This window comes from Typopeltis vanoorti, chromosome 1 (assembly GCF_054136105.1).
Source record: "Typopeltis vanoorti isolate ZY-2024b chromosome 1, IOZ_Tvanoo_1.0, whole genome shotgun sequence".
Classification (NCBI taxonomy): domain Eukaryota; kingdom Metazoa; phylum Arthropoda; class Arachnida; order Uropygi; family Thelyphonidae; genus Typopeltis; species Typopeltis vanoorti.
The window spans coordinates 65892095-65912217 of NC_143549.1; the positions used below are offsets into that span (position 1 = coordinate 65892095).

General features: G+C 37.5%; 1 protein-coding gene across 1 annotated transcript in view; it reads right to left on the minus strand.

The window, feature by feature from the left end:
- LOC150110052 (formimidoyltransferase-cyclodeaminase-like) overlaps window positions 1–20123 on the minus strand; it is a 286116-nt gene that overhangs the window by 109947 nt on the left and 156046 nt on the right. The window contains exon 8 of the mRNA XM_090390935.1: window positions 10674–10859. Coding sequence (XP_090247061.1) covers window positions 10674–10859 — 186 coding nt within the window. The remainder of the gene's footprint in view (window positions 1–10673; window positions 10860–20123) is intronic.

The window sequence follows — 20123 nt, forward strand, 5'->3', positions numbered from 1 at the left end:
TATATAAAGACTATTGGCCTGACACCAATTCCCGTGGTATCCCATAATGCAAAGCACACTCTTTTTCAGATGTATATTGCTATGCATTATGAGAAGAGGTCACTACCAAGACTGGTTTCAATCGTATCTTTCTGGATCTGGCTCTCAATGAAGTATCAGTGGGAGCTACACTATCACGCACACACAAAGTTCATCCAACAATGCCTTGAACTGATTCAATCTGTCTACAATCACAAAACACTCAGGTAATGCATTCCACACACCAACCATTCTCCATGCAAAGATACTTCTCCTCACTCTCCTTTTAGTTTTCAGGAAAGGCCTCTTGTTCTGCACCCTCCCCCCATTCTATTAAAAATTTCATCATCATCAAATTCCTGCCATGTACCTTAAAGGTGTACACAATATGATAGTACTACATGAAAAATTTACATCGTTACTAACTTTCTATCTACAATTATCGTCCAAATCGCTCTGTTACTTGACAAGACTCCAAAATTATCAGATCTTATTTTTCTATCGTCTAAGGAACATTGTACCGTATCAATCCACCTATATCTTGGTCTTCTTCTGGGTCGTTTTCCTGCAAACCTGGCAGAGAACACTTGTTTTGCTAATCTTTCCTCGCCCATTCTGTTTAAGTGATATACCACCTGAGATTAGCTCAGCTAATGCATTTCTGGATGTTGACATTGTCAGAGTCCAGAAATTAATATCCTCGTTTTTAATATATCGCCATTGATACCATCTGTTCATGCCTCTAATCTTTCTCAGGACTCTCATATCTGCGGTCTCTAGTCTTTGGTCAAGAGTTTTACTTCTGACCCAGCTCTCAGATCCATAAGTTAAAATGGGTTTCAACACTGACTTGTATACAGCTAATTTAGTGTTCCGACTAACTTCTCTCTATTCCATATGAATTCATTCATTTGACTTCCTACCATACCAGCTTTGCTGATTCTGTTGTCTATTACCATATTTAATTTACCATCTTCACTAAAAATCGTGTCCAAGTAGCTGAAATGTTTTACTTGTTCCACAGGTTCTCCGTTCACAAAAGCAGTTGACATTTTCAACAATAATGCCTATTTTCATTGTCTTGTTATCGCTGACCTTCGTACCATATCTATTACAACAGTTATTCAATTTAGTCAAGGAATCTTGTAGACTTGTAGCGGATTTATTTAAAATTATAACATCGTCCGCATAAAGAAAGGAGCTGACATTAACATCTACAGTTTTGATATCATGTTTAATACCACTTTCCTTCATAATGTGATCCATATAGATAATGAATAACAGAGGGGATAATGTACATTCTTGTCTCACACCAGATTTAACATTAAACCATCTTCCCATACTTCCTTCAATTCTAGCTGCTGGCTTACAACTCAAATAAAGACTAAGTATTGCTTGATATAATGCCCCATTGACACCCATATGCCTTTTCCAGATTGACAAAACTTAAATACAGATCTTTATAATATTCCCATGACCTCTCAACTATTTGTCATAAAGTAAAGATCTGATCTTGACAGCCTCTATTTGGCCTGAATCCAGCTTGTTCTTCACCAAACTTTTCTTCCACAATTCTTTCTCAACATTTTCTCAAGTATACTTGCAAAAATCTTACAAGGTACACTCAGTAGGGAAATACCTCTGTAATTCTCACATTCAGTTTTATTTCCCTTTTTATATATGGGTACTATGAGAGCTTTACTCCAATCATCAGGAATTCGTCCCTCTGTCCAGGCCTTCTGAAGTATGCAGTGCAGCCACTGTAAGACTTTAACACTACAGTTCAGCATTTCTAGTTGAATATCATCTACTGCTGCTGCCTTTCCACATTTCAAGCCTTTGATGGATTTTTCTACATCAAGTCTGGATATGCATTCCTGACTGTATGCCTGTTGAGTGTTTTTTTACCACTGTGCTGTTATCACCTCTTGTTTCATTTAACAGTTTTTCAAAGTAATTACTCCATAATTCAAGGATATCTTTTTCTCCTGTTTTCATGTCACCTTTATCATCTCTAATTCCTTTTACAGCACTCTTTCATCCATTTCTAAACTTCTTCAACAACCTCCAGAATATTTTGCCACCTTCTTGATATTTATTTTCTATGTTCTTACCAAAGTAAGAACATAGAAAAACCTCCCATGACTTTTGTTTAGCCAGTTTTACATAGTGTTTAGCTTTCTTACATTTGTCTCTGTATTCTCTAAGAGCACAAGCTGACTTATTTTCAGGACTTTTTGATATGCTTTCTTCTTTTCCTTCACTGCCTCTTTAACTTCTTGTGTCCACCATGGAGTTCTGATTTTTCTATCCTTGCAGACAACCTCACCACATGCCTCTCTGGCTGAATTAATCACGGTTTTCTTCAAGGCTTGCCACTGAATCTCCAAGGTTTGGTTCCTGTTCTCAAACTCTTTCATTTTTTCTTCAATAATCTTTATGTATTTTAGTCTACAGTTCACATCTGAGAGCTGCTCAACTTTTATTCGCTTTAAAACTTTCTTACATGTTATTCTTTTCAATATGAAATTCAATTTTATCCTGCTCAATACTAAATGGTGATCACTTCCAATTTCAAATCCTCTGTACACTCTGGTGTCCTGTACCAGGGAGAAAACATCACTATCAACAATAACATAGTCAATGAAACTTTTTTTTTTTATTCCTTGCCTCTTCTCTCCATGAATTTGTGCACATTTTTATGTTGGAACATGGTGTTAGTAATAACCAGTCCAGTCCTGAGCAGAAATCCAACAGGTATTTGCCATTATTATTAGCTTTGCTCTTTTTTCCAAATTTTCCCAAAATATTTTTGTATGTCTCACAATCATTTCCTACTCTGCTATTTAGATCCCCAACAAGGACAAACTTTTCCTTTTTCATTGTGTCAGTTGTTTTCTCTAAAGCATCAAAAAATTCCTCCACTTTCACCTTAGTAGAACCTTCTGTGGAACCATAGGCACAAATAAGTCTTGTTGTCCAGTTCTCATTCTGATATTTGCCCACATCACTCTACTTGAGACTGCCTGCCCTTCATGAAGATTAGCCTCGTATTTAGTGTTGAATACTATGGCTACTCCTTCTTTCCCTTGATTGTCATTGCCTGAATATAACATTTTATATTTATTGCTCAGAAAGATCTCACCAGTTTTTGTTTTTTTTGTTTCAGTCACCCCTATTATGTCGATCTGGTACTTATCTAATTCCTCAGTGAACTCCATTTTTTGCCATTCAGGCTCCTTATGTTGATAGTACCGATCTTTAACTCGGATGATGTTGAGTTGAGGTGTGTTTTCAGATTTGTTCCAGTAGCTGACTTTTCGCTGTTCGCTCTGGTTGCCTGGTGAAAACAACGGGGGGGCTTTGTTTAACTGGGCAATGCCCTCAGCCGGAATGAAATTTTGTCATGTTGTACTATCATTTTGTATTTTGGTTTAAGCCAATAAGAATACAATTTGGTGGGCTAAATCCCAAACTGCCAGCCCATCCTCGTTCATTCAGTATCCAGGTAGATACCCAACAGGGAGCACCACGAGAAGGTGAGGATTGGACATTAGGTCAGAAGCTCTGGTTGGTTCTCTGCATTCCTTTGAAGGGCTTGGAGGTCTCCTCTTGGTTATACAGCTTTGACCCTTAAGCACCCTCTCACTAACTTAGATGTCTCAATCATATCCTCCCCCCTCCTCCTATTCACAAGGATTTGGAATTTACATTCTTTCAATCTGCCTTCATACTCCACATTCCAAAGATCACTTACCACCTTTGCAAATCTTTTCTAGAACCTTTTCTAACTCATCCTCATGACCAAATGTATGCACAAAAATTCATGAGGCCTGACCAAGACCTTATACAATGGAAACATAACGTCTTTATTTCTGCATGTCAAGGTCCTCTACATCGTTGTCATTATCCAATGTGATGACGTCACAACTTGTACAACATGCTCCTAAATTTCAGTTCCTTGTACGCCTCCACTCCCAGATCTCTCATCTCCTTTATCTTCTTTAAAATTTTTTTCTCCCACCAAGTGCATACTTTGCATCCCATCTTTGCTTTCCAAATTTTAAAAACTTTTTTTTGTTATGAACCCATTTCTCTATCCCAGTTCTCACCAATCTCTCTAGTATCTTAACCACAACTCCTGATATACAGATTGGCCTAAAATTTGTAGCCAGCTTTATGTACAGGAACAATTTTATCTTCTTTCCACTCCCTTGGAACCTGTGCTATTGTAAAACTTATTAAAAAGACTGCCAATTCCTTGGAACATTCCTTTAAGACACATGGTGATATGTCATCAAATTCTATCACTTTATTGACATCAAGTTTGTTTCCTCATATACCTCCTGCTCACCCACAATTAAGCCTTCCTCTCATAATCATTCTTCCTTCTACTTGCCAGATATCTGAAAATCTTTCTAGGATTTTTCTCAGCCTGATTTCTGCTCATACTGCTGTTTTTACCAAATGAGTCACCTTCCTAGCCTACTCTTTATAGTTGTAAAAATAATCATAATTCACAATTATGAATCTTTTTACAATTGTTTCTCTATTCTATATATCATTAGTTTTTGGTTTCTTAACACTACATCGGCACTTGCGATGTGCCCGTTACGGATATTATTGTCAAAATGAAATGTCAAACATTTGAAATTGATAAATTTATTAGATTCTGATAGTTTTTCAGATTTTTACTGTAATTTAAAATTATTAAGCATTGAGATATTTATTGTGTTTTGTAAAGGCATTCTCGTTACCTAAACAGAAACAATGTATCAGCCATTATACGTAACTTCTCGCTTGCCGTCTACATGGAGTGCGCATGCTCACCGAGGAGATTGATTGACAGCTGACAGAGAGAAAGTGTTTGGTATCGGGATTAACGAGGAAAACAAGTAGAGAGCTAATGGAAATTGTGAGAACGGCAACTGGAGAATTTTGTTCTTATGAAGTTTTTCAAGTTTTACATGACAGTCAGGAGAATATTAATAGAAGATTCTGAAAAGGAATTGCACAACTGTGAGTGTTTAAACTGGAGGAGTTGAGACTGTCAACAAGTATTTGGTAAATAAAATTGCAGTCGACATTCTAATTGAATGTTCGAGGAAATGCTGAATGGAAGATTTCATCTTCTGTCTTAAGGGCACCAGATTACTATGGAAAAAGCAATTGGTGAAATTTGAAACTGTAAAGCGGCATAACATGAAGAGCTCAACTTAGATATGTTGTTTATGGAGTAGTAGTAGAAATTTCTTTCTGTGGTACAAATTGTGCATCAAATAGAACTGCAAGAGGGAATATTTATACTTCAGTGAGATAGGAGAAATAATATTTTATGCTACATAAGGGAGAAAAAGGATCCCATAGAAAAGAAGAAAATTTTTATATTTTCGGAAAGGGTCTAACAAAGAAACTGACTCTGATGAACAATTTTGTTGTGAAACACAAGGTGTTTAGTCTAGTAGATGTGATTAAGTATATGTCAAACGATGTAATAGTAGAATGAGTCAGAAAATGGATGATTTTTTATTTCTGGATAAGAAAATCTCTAAAGGTATATTTATTTTAGAAGCCCTTGGATCCAGTTATTTTTGTAGTTATGTAATTTTATTTAAAGTGTATATATATTGTTTTAGTTTCATTAAATGTATATTTTTTTAATAAATTAAAGACTTAACTCTGTATGTTAGTCAAGTAAATATTAGTTTAATATCCAACGTTTCACTGACTGATATCTGTCAGCATTTTCAAAGGAATACACTGGTAAGCAATAGAAAGTAACAAAAACTAGGAAACTAACCGACAATTCTAAAAATTATATAAAGTTATCACTGTGCATGATACAATGATATAATATGTGTGTCGCAAGCACAACATTTTATTTGTTGAGGTATTTAATGTAATTTTCATGAAAGTTCATTTCTTTTTGGTTAAATGATCTGATTAGAATTTTCCATATATCTGGTAAGATTAGGCCTCGATTCTTATTTAAGTTGCCTGTTGAACGCATACTACAAAGACAACGAGATGTAACCCAATACATCAGCTTTATAACAATTCCATTTGTTAGTGCTATATCCAGAAAATTAGCTCTTCTTCTAAAACCATATAATATCAGAGTAATCTTCAAACCTATTGTGACCATTCAAAAGTTTATAAGATCACCGAAAAATAGCCATTCTTTCTACAAATACTCTGGAGTTTATAGCATACCTTGTTCTTGCGATATTAATTACATCGGACAGACATCTAGAAGTTTTGATACAAGAAAGAAAGAACACATAGGCTATGTAAGGAATAACAGACAGGATATATCATGCCTTTCTTCACACTTTGCCTTTACCAACCATAATATTGAATGGGATATGAGTCATATGCCCTACATAGAAAACAACTACCATTCCAAAACATTTAAAGAAGCTGCTACAGTCGCCCGTTCAACCGGTAACTTAAATAAGAATCAAGGCCTAATCTTACCAGATATATGGAAAACTCTAATCAGATAATTTAACCAAAAAGAAATGAACTTTCATGAAAATTAAATTAAATATCTCAACAAATAAAACGTTGCGCTTGCGACACACGTATTATATCATTGTATCAAGCACAGTGATAACTTTATATAATTTTTAGAATTGTCGGTTAGTTTCCTAGTTTTTGTTACTTTCTATTGCTTACCAGTGTATTCCTTTGAAAATGCTGACAGATATCAGTCAGTGAAACATTGGATATTAAACTAATATTTACTTGACTAACATACAGAATTACGTCTTTAATTTATTAATACTAGTAGTCAAGAAAAGGTCATAATAGTATATACAGGGTGTTCGGGATAAATTTGACATATTTATAATTAATTATATTTTTCCGTAAGTTACATGTATTAACACACACTTCTCTTCATTTAAAAGTTTGGACCCTTCTTCATTTATATACAAGATGTCAGAAAGGATGGATAGCTGGAACCCACCTGAATCATGGAAGAGAATAACTTGTATCATGATGATTCGTGCCCGCCATCAAAATAAGGATATTACGACTGCTGCCCAATGCTCCCTGAATACAGTAAAAACAATCAGGCATGAACTAGAGACTTGCAATGGTGACTACGAGGATGTAGCAAGAAGAAAGATCCCTAGCAGACGATCTGATTGCGTTCGTACAGCAGAATTCCTCGCAAATCTGCAGGAACAGGTGTTGAAGAACCCTGGCATTGGAATTCGGGCTTTGTTCGTGGAGTTGCTAACTGTAGTCAAGCCCTGGATAACAAGGGTAGCCAATGGTAGGCCGTATGTATGGCAGCAAGATTCGGCCCCTTGCCACACCTCTGGGAAAAGTCAAAAATGGTTGTCTGAAAATTTCTACGACTTCACCAGTCCAAATGTTTGGCCTCCAAACTCCCCAGACCTTAACCCCATGGATTATTTTGTATGGGGTGCAGTTGAAAAAGACACCAATCGCACTTCCAGTAATACAAAAGCCCAGTTAATGGATAAAATTAAAACAGTTTTTGCGGCCCTTCCCAGGGAGACTGTAGCATCAGCTTGTTCGAGGTTCCGAAGCAGAATTGAAGCTGTGATCGATGCTAATGGTGGTTATTTTGAGTAAATCTTGTTGATAGTATTGTAATTAACTCTGCCTGTAATGTTTTTTTGTCAATTCATTAAATTTAATAGATACAAAGAAGATTTTCTTTTTCCTTACGAAACTGTCAAATTTATCCCGAACACCCTGTATATATATATTTTTTTTTTGATATTGAGTCAATAATTTTCCGGATTCTAAAAGAAATAGTTAAAAGTCATTGCACCAATCGGAATTGAACCCTTGTGTAATTAATAAACTCAGAATAAAAATCTTCTTTATAGAGATGAAATAAAATAGACAATTTCTAAACATATTCCTCATGCAACTGATTACTACCATTATTATCTTGTGCTGCCTCCACAGTATCCTCTTCTTCCAAATTTCCTGCTTAATCCTTTTACTCATCCATTTGACACCTATTTTATTCAGTCTTTTGATCTTTTGAGTACAATCACACATCAATGTTTTTAAATATCTTTTTGGTCAGTTCCATGCATCATTTATCTCCCTCCTCATTTCATGCTATAGCTCCATTTGTCTCCTAAGATTTTTCATAATCACTAGCCTTGTAATTCCACATATATCCTTTCCTCATAGAAATCTTCATATGGCTAGTCACAATCCAGGTGATCACTTCATAATCACTCTCACCAACTGGAGGGAAGTGCAAAACCCTACTCACATTTACATCCTCTAATAAAACTATTAGATCTAAACCTCTTGATCCTCATGTGCCCTTCTTTACATACTACCTAAAACAGTTCTCTCAAGAAATTCATCTTTCTCATTCCCAAATGCTATATCTTCATTTCATTCTATACTGCCATAATTAAAATCATTCCTAATAATCACTCTTCCCTTGTTCACTAACCAAATTTACTTATATGCATTTCTTCATCGTCATCCTCCTCCTCCACATTTCATGGCCTATAGCAGCACCCAATTAAATCTCTCTTCCTGTCAACCTCCACCTACCTCAGCATCATACTAACTCAAAATCATTGCCACTATTTATATCTTGCAATAGGCGCAAACATAATTCACCTGCTATCATCAACAACACCCCTACCTTCTTGTCCTTTATATTCTCACGGAAAACATATTCACTTTGAGGTCTATAACCAGTTCTGCCCAATTATGCCACTTTCCTTATACTGTCTCCCTGTTCACCCTGACCCCCCCCCATTTCCCTGTCCATCTTGCATTTTCATCCTATCGTTTTCACTCACAGTATTAATATTCTCATTTATAATCACTTCAGTCTCACCAATTTCTCTCTTCACTTCTTACTTCCTCTGCTCTCATCACTCATTGTTCATCCTTGCAGCAACAGTCTTTCTGACTCATACCAAATCCATTAAATGCAACCTGTCACTTTCGCACATTTCCATCCTTTACTCACATTCACAAACTCCACTCCCTTCTCCTCACACATCTCTGTCAACATACCATTCATGAACCTTGCTCTGTCTCAATTCACCATTATCATATCTAGACAACACACTGACCACCCTTCTAACCACACTGTTATCTTTCACTCTCCTCAACAACTTCCTGATATCCATTCTTACATGCTTTTTATGTCCAACCAAGTCATTTGTTCCAACAACCACCACAACCACCTCACTTGCTCATCTGCTTCTCTTATCTAATGTATCAATTATCCTACTAATTCTTCCTCCTGGAAAAACACACCTTATGGAATCTCTCATTTACCACATCTCTAATAATGGAATCTCCATGCATTGCTATTCTTGATTCATTCATCACCTCTTTTTCTCTGCTTTTCTTCTTCTAACCTTTTGCACTCATCCATTCTTATCCACCAAATTTCGTCTCACTATGTACATTTTTTATTTCAACTTCTCATTCTGATCAACTAATTTTTCTCTGCTTTTCTTCTTCTAACCTTTTGCACTCATCCATCCTTATCCGCCAAATTTCGTCTCACTATGTACATTTTTTATTTCAACTTCTCATTCTGATCAACTAATTTTTCAAGTCTTGCATCCTGGCAATTATACCATCTGTCAGTCTATCATTAATTTCTTTCATTTCCTCATCCCGACTTTCTTTCGCTTCCAGTGTCACTCACTTTCATTTCTTCAGCTATAATTTTTTTGCTTCCATAGTTCCACTTGCTTCCATTCCGTGATTTATATAATCATTTAGTGCTGCTGCAACTGCTTCCATTCTGTCATTCATACAACCATTTTCCCCCACAATTATGCACTTTCATTCAATTTACAAGTTTTGCATTTACCAATAATGCATAGTCCAACAGAATATCACACTTTCGACATATCCATATCCTCTCTCATCTTCTTCAGTCTCTCCACAAAGATACTCTCTATATTCCACCATGTATACATGTTGCATTCATGACAACATATCATTCTCAAAAAGTCCACACCATTAATTATGTTGGGTTTTTGTGCTTTCTACTTTCCACAATTATCTCTAATCCAGAGTAGTTTAACAATAAGGTGATATACTTACTGGTATAAAGAAAATTACAAGTACCAGTTTAAATATAATGAAATTTGATTATTTCTATCCAACTTTCAGAGGAACAGAAATTTTCATTAGAATTCAGGAATGCTTACTATCCTTCCTTGCATTCTTACATTCTTGAATAACAAGCATGCTTAGAATGGTATGCTTAAACATGACCAGAGGTAACATGATATTAAAAATAAATAGAAACCAAAATAGATATATTAAAGCAAAAAAATGGCAGGGAGAAAGACCTAAAGGAAGGCTAATGGAATGGTATTGTTTTGGATGCTTTACAAAAACTGGAAAAATTTAGAGACCAAACAAATAATACAGTCTAGAGGAAACTGTTGATGAGAAACTAGTAGTAGTGAAATCATAAATGTGAATTATTACAGAATCCTGTACATTCCTTGAGGATATATTCCAAGAAATGATGTTGATGACATACCTTTGTGTTAACACTTCAGGATTCTTTAACATCTCATACGGATCTCAGATGAAATACAGTGATTTGCTATGTTACTAAATAAACTTAGTCTGAAATGGATGTGACTGCAAACAAATACTACCAGTGCAGCAACTGCAGCAGCAACTGATCCTCCACCTGGAGCTGGTGTCCGTGCAGCAACTGTGTGAATAAAGCTTGAAAGAGTCTTATTTACTAAAGTTGTGCCTTGATCAGGAAGCATATATTCAATAATTCGTTCTTTAGGATTAAATGGAACTAGTGAATTTAGGCCAAGCCTGTTGATTACCTGTTAAAATAAAATAAAAAAACATGAACCTATTTTTTGCATTAAAAAAATATCACTTAGCATATGTACAGCATACCACATAGGAATAGACAGAGTTATACTTCTGAAAACATTTGACAAAATGGCATTTCAACAGATATAACAGAAATAAAGGTACTTATTTGACACAGTCAGAATGACATACTAAGATATTTATAAGTGATTTTTATTAAGAAAAATGATTAATACAGCATTGATTAAAAAATTAAATAAGGCATTAAAAGTAAGTATTCTGCACATACTTCCATTTCAATTTAAAAAAAAAAAATTCGCATTAGGAACTAGGACATAGTTTTTTGCTACAATTAACTAATTGCACATTTAATCAATCATACACTGATTTAGGTAATACCAAACAGTGATTAATGAAATAGGTCACAGAACCAAATTAAAAATCTTCAAAGCTGCCTAGTACCATGATCAGATCGACCAAAATTGAATGTGACAAATGATAACTGATATGCAGCTTAATAGTTCATGATAATATAGATAGTTAAACCAACTAGTTTCACCTCATGTTTACTTCTTATTGTATTTTTTTTGTTCTTCCTAACCCAGAAGAAGCCACTAGCACATGTGGCTAAACTAGTCAGTTTATCTATATTATCATGGCCTATTAAACCAGTGTCAATTATCATTTGTTAATATATAGCATTATACATATTGTTTAAAAATAACTATGTAAAATGCATGATAATTCTGTTTAGATTTTTGATATTAAATTAATGTTGACCTCATTATCTGAGTGATTAGCATACCCACTCTCCAACCAACAGGTCATGGGTTCGAATCTCACCATGGGCATGGATGTTCATGATTGTCATTAGTTGGGAGACAAATTTCATCGCTCAGTGTGAGACCATTGCCTCACTTATTGGAGGCCTGAAGTGGCTTCAAAAAGTTTCATGTTTGGTCTCTAGAACAGGGTTTCTGGATTATGTAAAAATAAACAAATTATGCAAAATATATATAAAATTGATAAAAATGGGAGGGGGGGGGATCCTTAACCCATCCACAGTACAAAAGTATTATAGATTACCAGTAGCCTTTTGTGAGTGGGAACCATATTTAAAATAAAATAAAAAATCCTAGTGTTTTCAATGCTGTAATATTTTTTGTTTTGAAATACAACTCCATAATTTTCAAAGAAATGAAATATATAATCATGCTACAGGAAAATCCTCTGAAAATACCTGATGGATATAGGACACTTATCTTCATGTTGAAGGTTTAATGGAATATTTACAGCACTAGGAAAGGATTAAAAACTAATTTTAATGCTTCCAATATTTCGTTTCAGTCACCGAGACATCTTAAAGGATCACAATTAACTCTTGTAACACACACTCAAATACAAGACAATACTAAGTGAAACAGGGTGACTCTAGGCAGTGCACCTTCTATGGGCATTTGTAGATGGTCTAGGATGTAAAGTGGGATCTCTGATAATTAATGTTTCCCAAATTTTGGGAAGTTTTATGCAATTGTATTTATTTAAATTTGGTTGATTTCTGAGTGCTGCTGCAGATTCTGAAAACAGTCTTTCTTTTTTGAATTTACTATGGTGGAGCATAGCGTTTTTTTTTCCAGGAGATCCTGTGGGTTGTATCCAAGACATGGTTTGCAAGGCCAGATTACCCTTAGTTGTGATTGCAGATGTATGATTTGTGTTCTTCTAAATGGATGGTTGCTGATCTACCTGTCTGTCTGAAGTAAGCCAGCTTGCAGGAACAAGGTACTTAATATACTCCAGGTACTGACAGAGGAGGGAGTTGATCTTTGGTAAGAACGGATAAGAGTAGCAAGTTTACGGTGGGGCTTAAAAGCTGTGTGGAGATTATAATTTTTTAAGGACCTGGCTATTTTCTCTTATGTGCCATGGATGTAGGGTATGGTGATGGCATTTCTGAAATCCTTCTGAAGAGATGGCTAGGGAATGGGGGTGGAACTGATTATTTTTTTTTTAATTCTGTAATCACTGTAGCCTTTGGAAAGGAAGGTGTTTTGTATGTGGTTGAGTTCAGTTGAAAGGAAGATTAATCTGGAACAAAGATTGTGGGCTGTATTGGTTAGTTGTACCTGTTGTTGAGAGTGGTGGTGGGAGGAAGAGTTTGTGAATGTATCTAAAAGAATAACACGGCTTCCTAATGCACTATTTCCTACCAACACTCTGATCTACACGTTCAACTTGGATGACCACGGTCTTGTATACTGCTATCTTGGACTGGACTTTTGGCCGATTTCACTCTTATTCCATGAAAAATTTATTTCAATGACTACCATTCAATATTTAATTCGTCATCTTCACTAAAAAAAAAAAAATTGGGACTGCTTAAGGTTCAAAGCAAGACAACTAGTAGGTAATCACATAGCTTGAGGAATGCAGATAAATGACTAAGACTTCTGACCCAACAATGAATATAATTTCTTGGCAAGTTTAATTTACCCATTCTGGAGTAGCAGACCATGCCTTGGATACAAATCACTGGATTCATTGGGGGAAACCTCCCTCTTATACAGGAGCAGTACAAATCTGAGACTATTCCTAGAATCTGCTATAGCATTACAACATATGCCAAATCTTAAATTCAGCTGTCTCACTTTACCTAAAATCTGGGAAACTGTCATCATGAGACTTTTGCGAGTTTCTACCATTGCACTCATAGAGGGTACTAGTTAGAACTGTAGGATCCCATCAGTTTACACAGTTTGTTTGCCTTCATGCCAGTGTATTTCTTTGTGCTTACGAAGACGCCTTGGTGACCAAAGCAAAATATTGGCGTAATAATTAATAGTTAGTATTTATTATCTACAGACGTGTTTAATCCACTCAACATCGACATGAATGATAATCAGCATCTAAGTATCCATACAAGAGGAGAGTAGGTAACTAACACCAGTCATTGCAATGCTTCAGGAAAATTTGTAGAAAAGTGCAAAGCTTCTGTTTGGGATATAGAGTAGTCATCAGTATCAGCATATTCCAACATAAAGATTGTCACAAATTCACATAGACACAAAAGATGAGAAAGTCTTATTGATGTTATTATTGATAGTGATATTTTCAGGATACTAGAGCAGAGCATACAGAGAATTTGAAATAGGGAGTGATCACCATTTGAGCAGAATAATTTGCTAAGCATTTGATTATAGTGTCAAAGGGTGTTTCAGTTAAAGACATAACTATTCTGCCTCCGGTTGGTGACAGTGATCATGCGGTACTCACTTGGGAAGTGACTATGCTTATGAATGTTCCATTCAGAAAAGGTTACATGTGAACTACAAAGTAGGAAATTATGACCAACTGAGGAGTATACTGAGTTCATGGAATGGGATCGGTTGCTGGATGGAAAGAATATTGACAGTGCATGGGAAGCATTTAAACAATACTTAAATGATGCAATATCAGAATGTGTCCCAAGAGTTCGAAGAATAAATAGAGTATGAGTCAAATGGATGTGTAATCTTATTAAGCAAGAGATTCATAAGAAAAGGACGATGTGGAAGGAATACCATTTGCATAAGGATGACGTCCGTTATGAAGGTTATAAGCAGCAGGCTAGAATAATCACAACTGTTGTACGGAAAGCAAAGTCTGAGTATGAAAAGAAACTGGCTCTGCATGCTAAAGACAAGAATTCTATCGATATGCTGCGAGTAAAAGAAAGAATAATTATGAAAGAATAACTCATAAATCCAGATGAAGTGAGGGTTCCATATGCAGAAGAGGATGTTCAGTTATTGAGTGTCCATTTTGTTAAAAGCTATCAACCTGGTGAACACAACATTGAACTCACTGTTACCTCTTCACTAGATGAAGAAATGCGGGTGTGTGTCTGTGTGAGGCCAAGGTTTTAGAGCTGTTGCACAAATTGAATAAGAATTCAGCAACAGGGACTGATGGAATATCAGCACATGTGCTAAAAGAGTGTTCAAGCTGAACTGGCCATTCCTTTGACCAGGCTGCGACATGAGTCACAGAACAGAAGTCTCAGAACAGAAAGAATGTATGGTAATTCCATTGCACAAGGGTGGTGCAAAGACCAATGTATCCAACTATAGATCAATTAGTATCTCAGAAGTGGTGGTGAAGATTTTGGAAAAATTGGTTAGGGCTCACATTCAGAAATGTTGACAGTGAATCTACTTCGCAATGAAACATGAGTTTACTAAGGGAAGGTCATGTTTTAGCAATTTGCTCACATTCTATAACAATGTTAGCATTGAACTAGACAAGAGGAATACATGCACCATAATACTTTTGGAATTTGCTAAGGCTTTTGACAGAATACAACATGGTAGACTGTTGAATAAATTGGAGAAAATGGGTTTGGGTTATACAATATTAGCATTGATAAGAGGATGGATGACTGACAGATATCAAAAAGTGGTATACAGGGGATCTGAGTCTGCAAGGTTTAAGGTTTTGTTGAATTGGGTTGCACATCCCCCTGAGACACTTCGTAAGTATGGCAGTAGGTGGTCTCCTAGGGGCGATTCCTGGACACCTTCGGGTGACTGACTGGCTTGCTACGCTATTTCTCACTTCCAGGGTTAAGTTTCCTTGCTTGCAATAACTCATCAGATGAAGGCTCCAACTCTTATAGGCCAGAGCCAGGAAACTCATTGAGTGTGATTCCAGATGTCTGTTTCTTGTTTGGAGGTGATCCTGCCACTCGTCCCAGCGGTGTCCTCATGAAGAAAGTTAAAAGAAAGCTCTGCAAGGATTGTCATCAACCCATTGTTTCAAGTTCTTATCATGCTTGTTCCGGCGGCCAAGGGGTTCCAAATCTCAGACACTTCATATGTCAGGTCTGCGATTGTGCATTCTCCACCGCAGTCAGTCTTGGCGTGCATTGCAACTCGAAACATCCAGCTGAAGCCAACGCTGCAATAAGAATGGAGCACGTCAAAACACATTGGACTGCCGAAGAAGAAAAGATCTTCAGCGCTCATGAGATCGAGTCGACAGCTCAAGGGATAAAGAAAATCAATGAGGCTTTATTTAAGGTGTCCCCATTAAGATCTTTGGATGCCATCAAGTGTCATAGACAGAAAGCCAGTTACAAATCCTTAGTTCAAGAATTGGCAGCCCATCCGCCACAGGTAGGGATGGGCTGTCAGGTAATATATCCACATCTCCTATCCCTCCCTCTCCATCTTCCAGCCACCATCCTGCTGTTGAAGAAGCAGCTTTGATTCTCAGACTGACATCATCTCTAGATGATCCTTCTCTTCTGGAATATAATCATCAATTTCTTAAATCTCTCATCCAGACTCACCTACTGGGAATGGATATCATAGATCAGTTAAATGACTACCTCCATGCTGAATTCTCTGAACACTTGAAACCTCGTCAACATCAGCCTACATCTCATTTTACAATGACTTTGTCAAACAGGAAGAGGGTCTATGCAGCTATGCAGGCCCTCTATAAAAAGAATAGGGGGCAATGTGCCAAAACCATCCTTGACAGTGCTTCCCCTCCACCTACAGCAGACTTACTTACATGATGATTTTGTTAAATTATTGAATACAGTCTTTTCTGCTCCATCTCCACACTTTCCTTATGTGTGTGGAGGTGGAGCAGATGAGATGACCAACCTACGATATCGAGGTCCATTCCTGCCCTTCAAATATACCAGCCTGTCTCCATCCAGGAGATTAAAGCAGCTCTTCCATCCAATTTCTCTGCCTCCAGACATTCTCCTTTCCAGTAAAGCAATACCACCATACCTACGTGCCTCAAGAACTATCTTCATTCCGAAAAAAGAAACTTCAGGCTGTACATCAGACTTTAGACCTATTACCATCTCCCCTCTGATACTTACTCTTTCATAAAATCTTAGTTAAAAGACTTCAGCAACATATATAGCATAATTATAGACAGCGAGCTTTTGTCCCTTCGGACAACTGTGCCAAGACTATACATCTTCTTTCTTCTCTTTTCTCTAATTCCCGACGCTGCCATAAGCCTCTATATATATGGCATAGCTAGACCTCCAAAAGGCCTTTGACTGCATCTCCCTTCCTGCTTTCCTTCGAGCACTGTCTATTGCTGGATGTCCAGAACCCTTTCTTTCCTATGTTATGGAGCTATACTTGGATAGCTCCATCACTATCACTGTAGGGTCCCATGCGACTTCTATTCCTGTAGTGCGGGGTGTTCGCCAGGGTGATCCTCTATCTCCCCTTTTCTTTAACTGTGTCATAGATAAGTTTCTTCACTCTCTTCCTAGCCATATAGGCTACTCACTAGGTGCTTCTTCCTTTAATGTTATGGCCTTTGTGAATGATCTTATTCTTGTAGCCTCTACTAAGATAGGCTTGCAGGAACTCCTTGACCGGGCAGTTGACTTTTTCTCTACTCGAGGCCTTTCTATTAATGTAAAGAAGTCCTGCTCTTTAGCTCTTGTCCCCTCTGGTCAATTGGTGACAAGAAGCTTAAGGTCAAGACTAGAGTTTTCCCTGAACAGGAGGCCATTGCATGCTTTGACCATCCTGGAAGAGTGGAGATATCTTGGTATCATGTTCACCCCAAAGGGAAGGTCTTCTGTCCCTTCTATCCTAGAAGCTGGGATTGCTTCTTTGAGGAAAGCTCCTCTCAAGCCCCAACAAATCTATCCCCTACCACGCTTTTACCATAAGTTGGTTCTTGGCAGGACCTGCTGGATGTATCTCGATACTATCCCAAATGGACAGGGCTATCCATTCAGCCATGAGATCATGGCTCTGACTGCCACCTGCCCCTACTGCATATTTCCACGCGAGGGTGAAGGATGGTGGACTCGGGATTCCATCACTTAGATGGCTGATCCCACACCTGCAGTTGTCCAGAATCGCAAAGTTAGAATTATCTTCTTCCCCTATTTGCAAGAGGCTTTCTATAACCCATTAATATAAGAAGACTTTAGGCATGCTAAAGGCTGGTCCCATTATCAAGGTACCTTGAGTCAGCACTTGCAGAACACAAGGTGAGAATCTCTGCTGCACTGTTCTGTAGATGGTGCTCCTTTAAAAGAGTCATATTTGGTGCCTCCCCAGCATGATCGAGCAAGGGATGGCACCAGACTCCTCCCTGGGTTCAAGTATATTGACCTTATCAGGACGAGGATCAATGCCCTGCCCACTCAAGCCCGCATAGCTCGATGGGGGTAGTGACGACTCAAACTGTAGGGCTGGCTGCACTACAGTGAGAGATTGTTTCATATAGCCCAGTGCTGCTTCCGCACCCATGGGGAAGGATACGTCCATGGATGCGAAGGCATGATGCAGTGGTCTCCATTCTGAACAACCGCCTTTAAGAACAAAGGTTGGGAGACCGTGATGGAACCACATTATAGGACCTCTGCGGGTTTGTGTAAATCAGACTTAGTGATTTAAAGAGATGGTGAAAGTTTATTTTTCACTTGGTTAGACTATAATATATTTAGTTAATCCTTTATCCAAGTGCGAGCAAACAAAGTTTGCGCCTGAAAGTATCTTCAGGACTGGGGTAAGGTGGTACAACACCTTACCCTAACTAGGAGTTGCCAAGTAAGTTGCCTTACTTGGCAACTCCTATAGGTGGAGATGACCTTGCTAATGCTTCTACCTGGTATCTCCACTTGGGCCTGGCTCCCACTGAAGAGACCTCAATAAAGGTCGAAACTAGTCTGGTAGTGGCCCTTCCCTTAATGCGTAACATTAGACATATCTGCAAGGAGATGTGTTTTGCATTATGGGAGATACTGAGATAGGAGTGATGTTATCTTGCTCCACCTTTGCAACGAGTTTCCCGGTGTTGTACCACCTTACCCCTGAAGATACTTTCAGGCACAAACTTTGTTTGCTGGATAAAGGATTACACTAAATTTATTAGAGATGGTAACGGTTGGATAGCTGATGCCCAGATGGTGGGAACAGGGTGCCCACTAGCCTATAGCCATAATAATAAAGTAAACTATTATAAAAATAACCAAGATCTAGTTAGTAAGATATGGGAGGAGCATGGAGGTAACTCTGAGGTTTACCAGCACCACCATCCCTTTACATGGCATATGGAGCGCAGATAGTTATAAGGACTATCTGCGCTCCATATGCCATGTTATCTGCGCTCCATATGTCTAGTTATTCTAGTCCCCATTTCCCTATGCCTATGAAGAAGAATACAAAAGTTCTTTCCTTGAGGGTCCTACAGGGCACCAGTGTGCCCTGTAGGGCCCTCAAGAGAATGACTACAATAACTAGAACACTAGAATAGGCATAGGGAAATAGGGACTAGAATAACTAGAACAGGCATAGGGAAAAACGCTTGTAAAGGCTTAGGCCTATATCAAGTCTGGACGAGATGTAAGGGTAGACAAAGATTAATAAAAAAAATTTTTTTTTAAAGTGGTGTACCACAAGGATCAGTGCTTGGTACACTGTTATTCAATCTGTATACATTAATGATATTGGAAAGGATTTGACAAGCAACATACAACTATTTGCTGATGATGATGCAAAGACAGATAAGGTAATGAGGAATGCTGCTGATATACAGCACTTGCAGAATGATTTGAATAGGCTGGAATTGTGGGCATGGGAAAATGGGTGTCAGTTCAATGCGAGTAAATGTAAAGTCATTCACTTCGGCATGATTAAATATCCAATGTTGTATTATATTGGTGGGATTAGGCTAAAAGAAACTGATGAGGCTAGGGATCTTGGAGTATTGATAGATAGGAAGTTGAAGTTTAGGGGTCATGTGACAAAGATTGCAAATATAACTCAAAAGATAATTGCAATGCTGAAATGAACATTCACATGTAAAGATAAGGATGTTATTTTTGCTCTTTACAAGGACTTGATAAGACCTCGCCTGGACTATTGTGAGCAGGTCTGGTCTCCTGATTTCCATTGTGATTCTGATATATTGGAAAGAGAGAGAGAGTACAAAGGAGAGTGTTAAAAATGTTATCAGGATTGCAAAATACTGATTATGAAGACAGAATGAGAATTTGTAGACTGCAGACACTAGCAAACAGAAGAAAGAGAGGTGATATGATTGAGACTTACAAACTTCTGAAAATCATACAAGATTTCAACTGATGGAATTTTTCAATTTATGGAGGGTGAGGAAAGAACGAGAGGGCATCCTTAGAAGCTAAGGATGAAGGCCGCCAAGAAGAGTGTGAGAGCTAGATTTTTCTCTCAGAGGGTGGTGTATGATTAGAATGGATTGCCTTTGGATGTTGTGAGTGA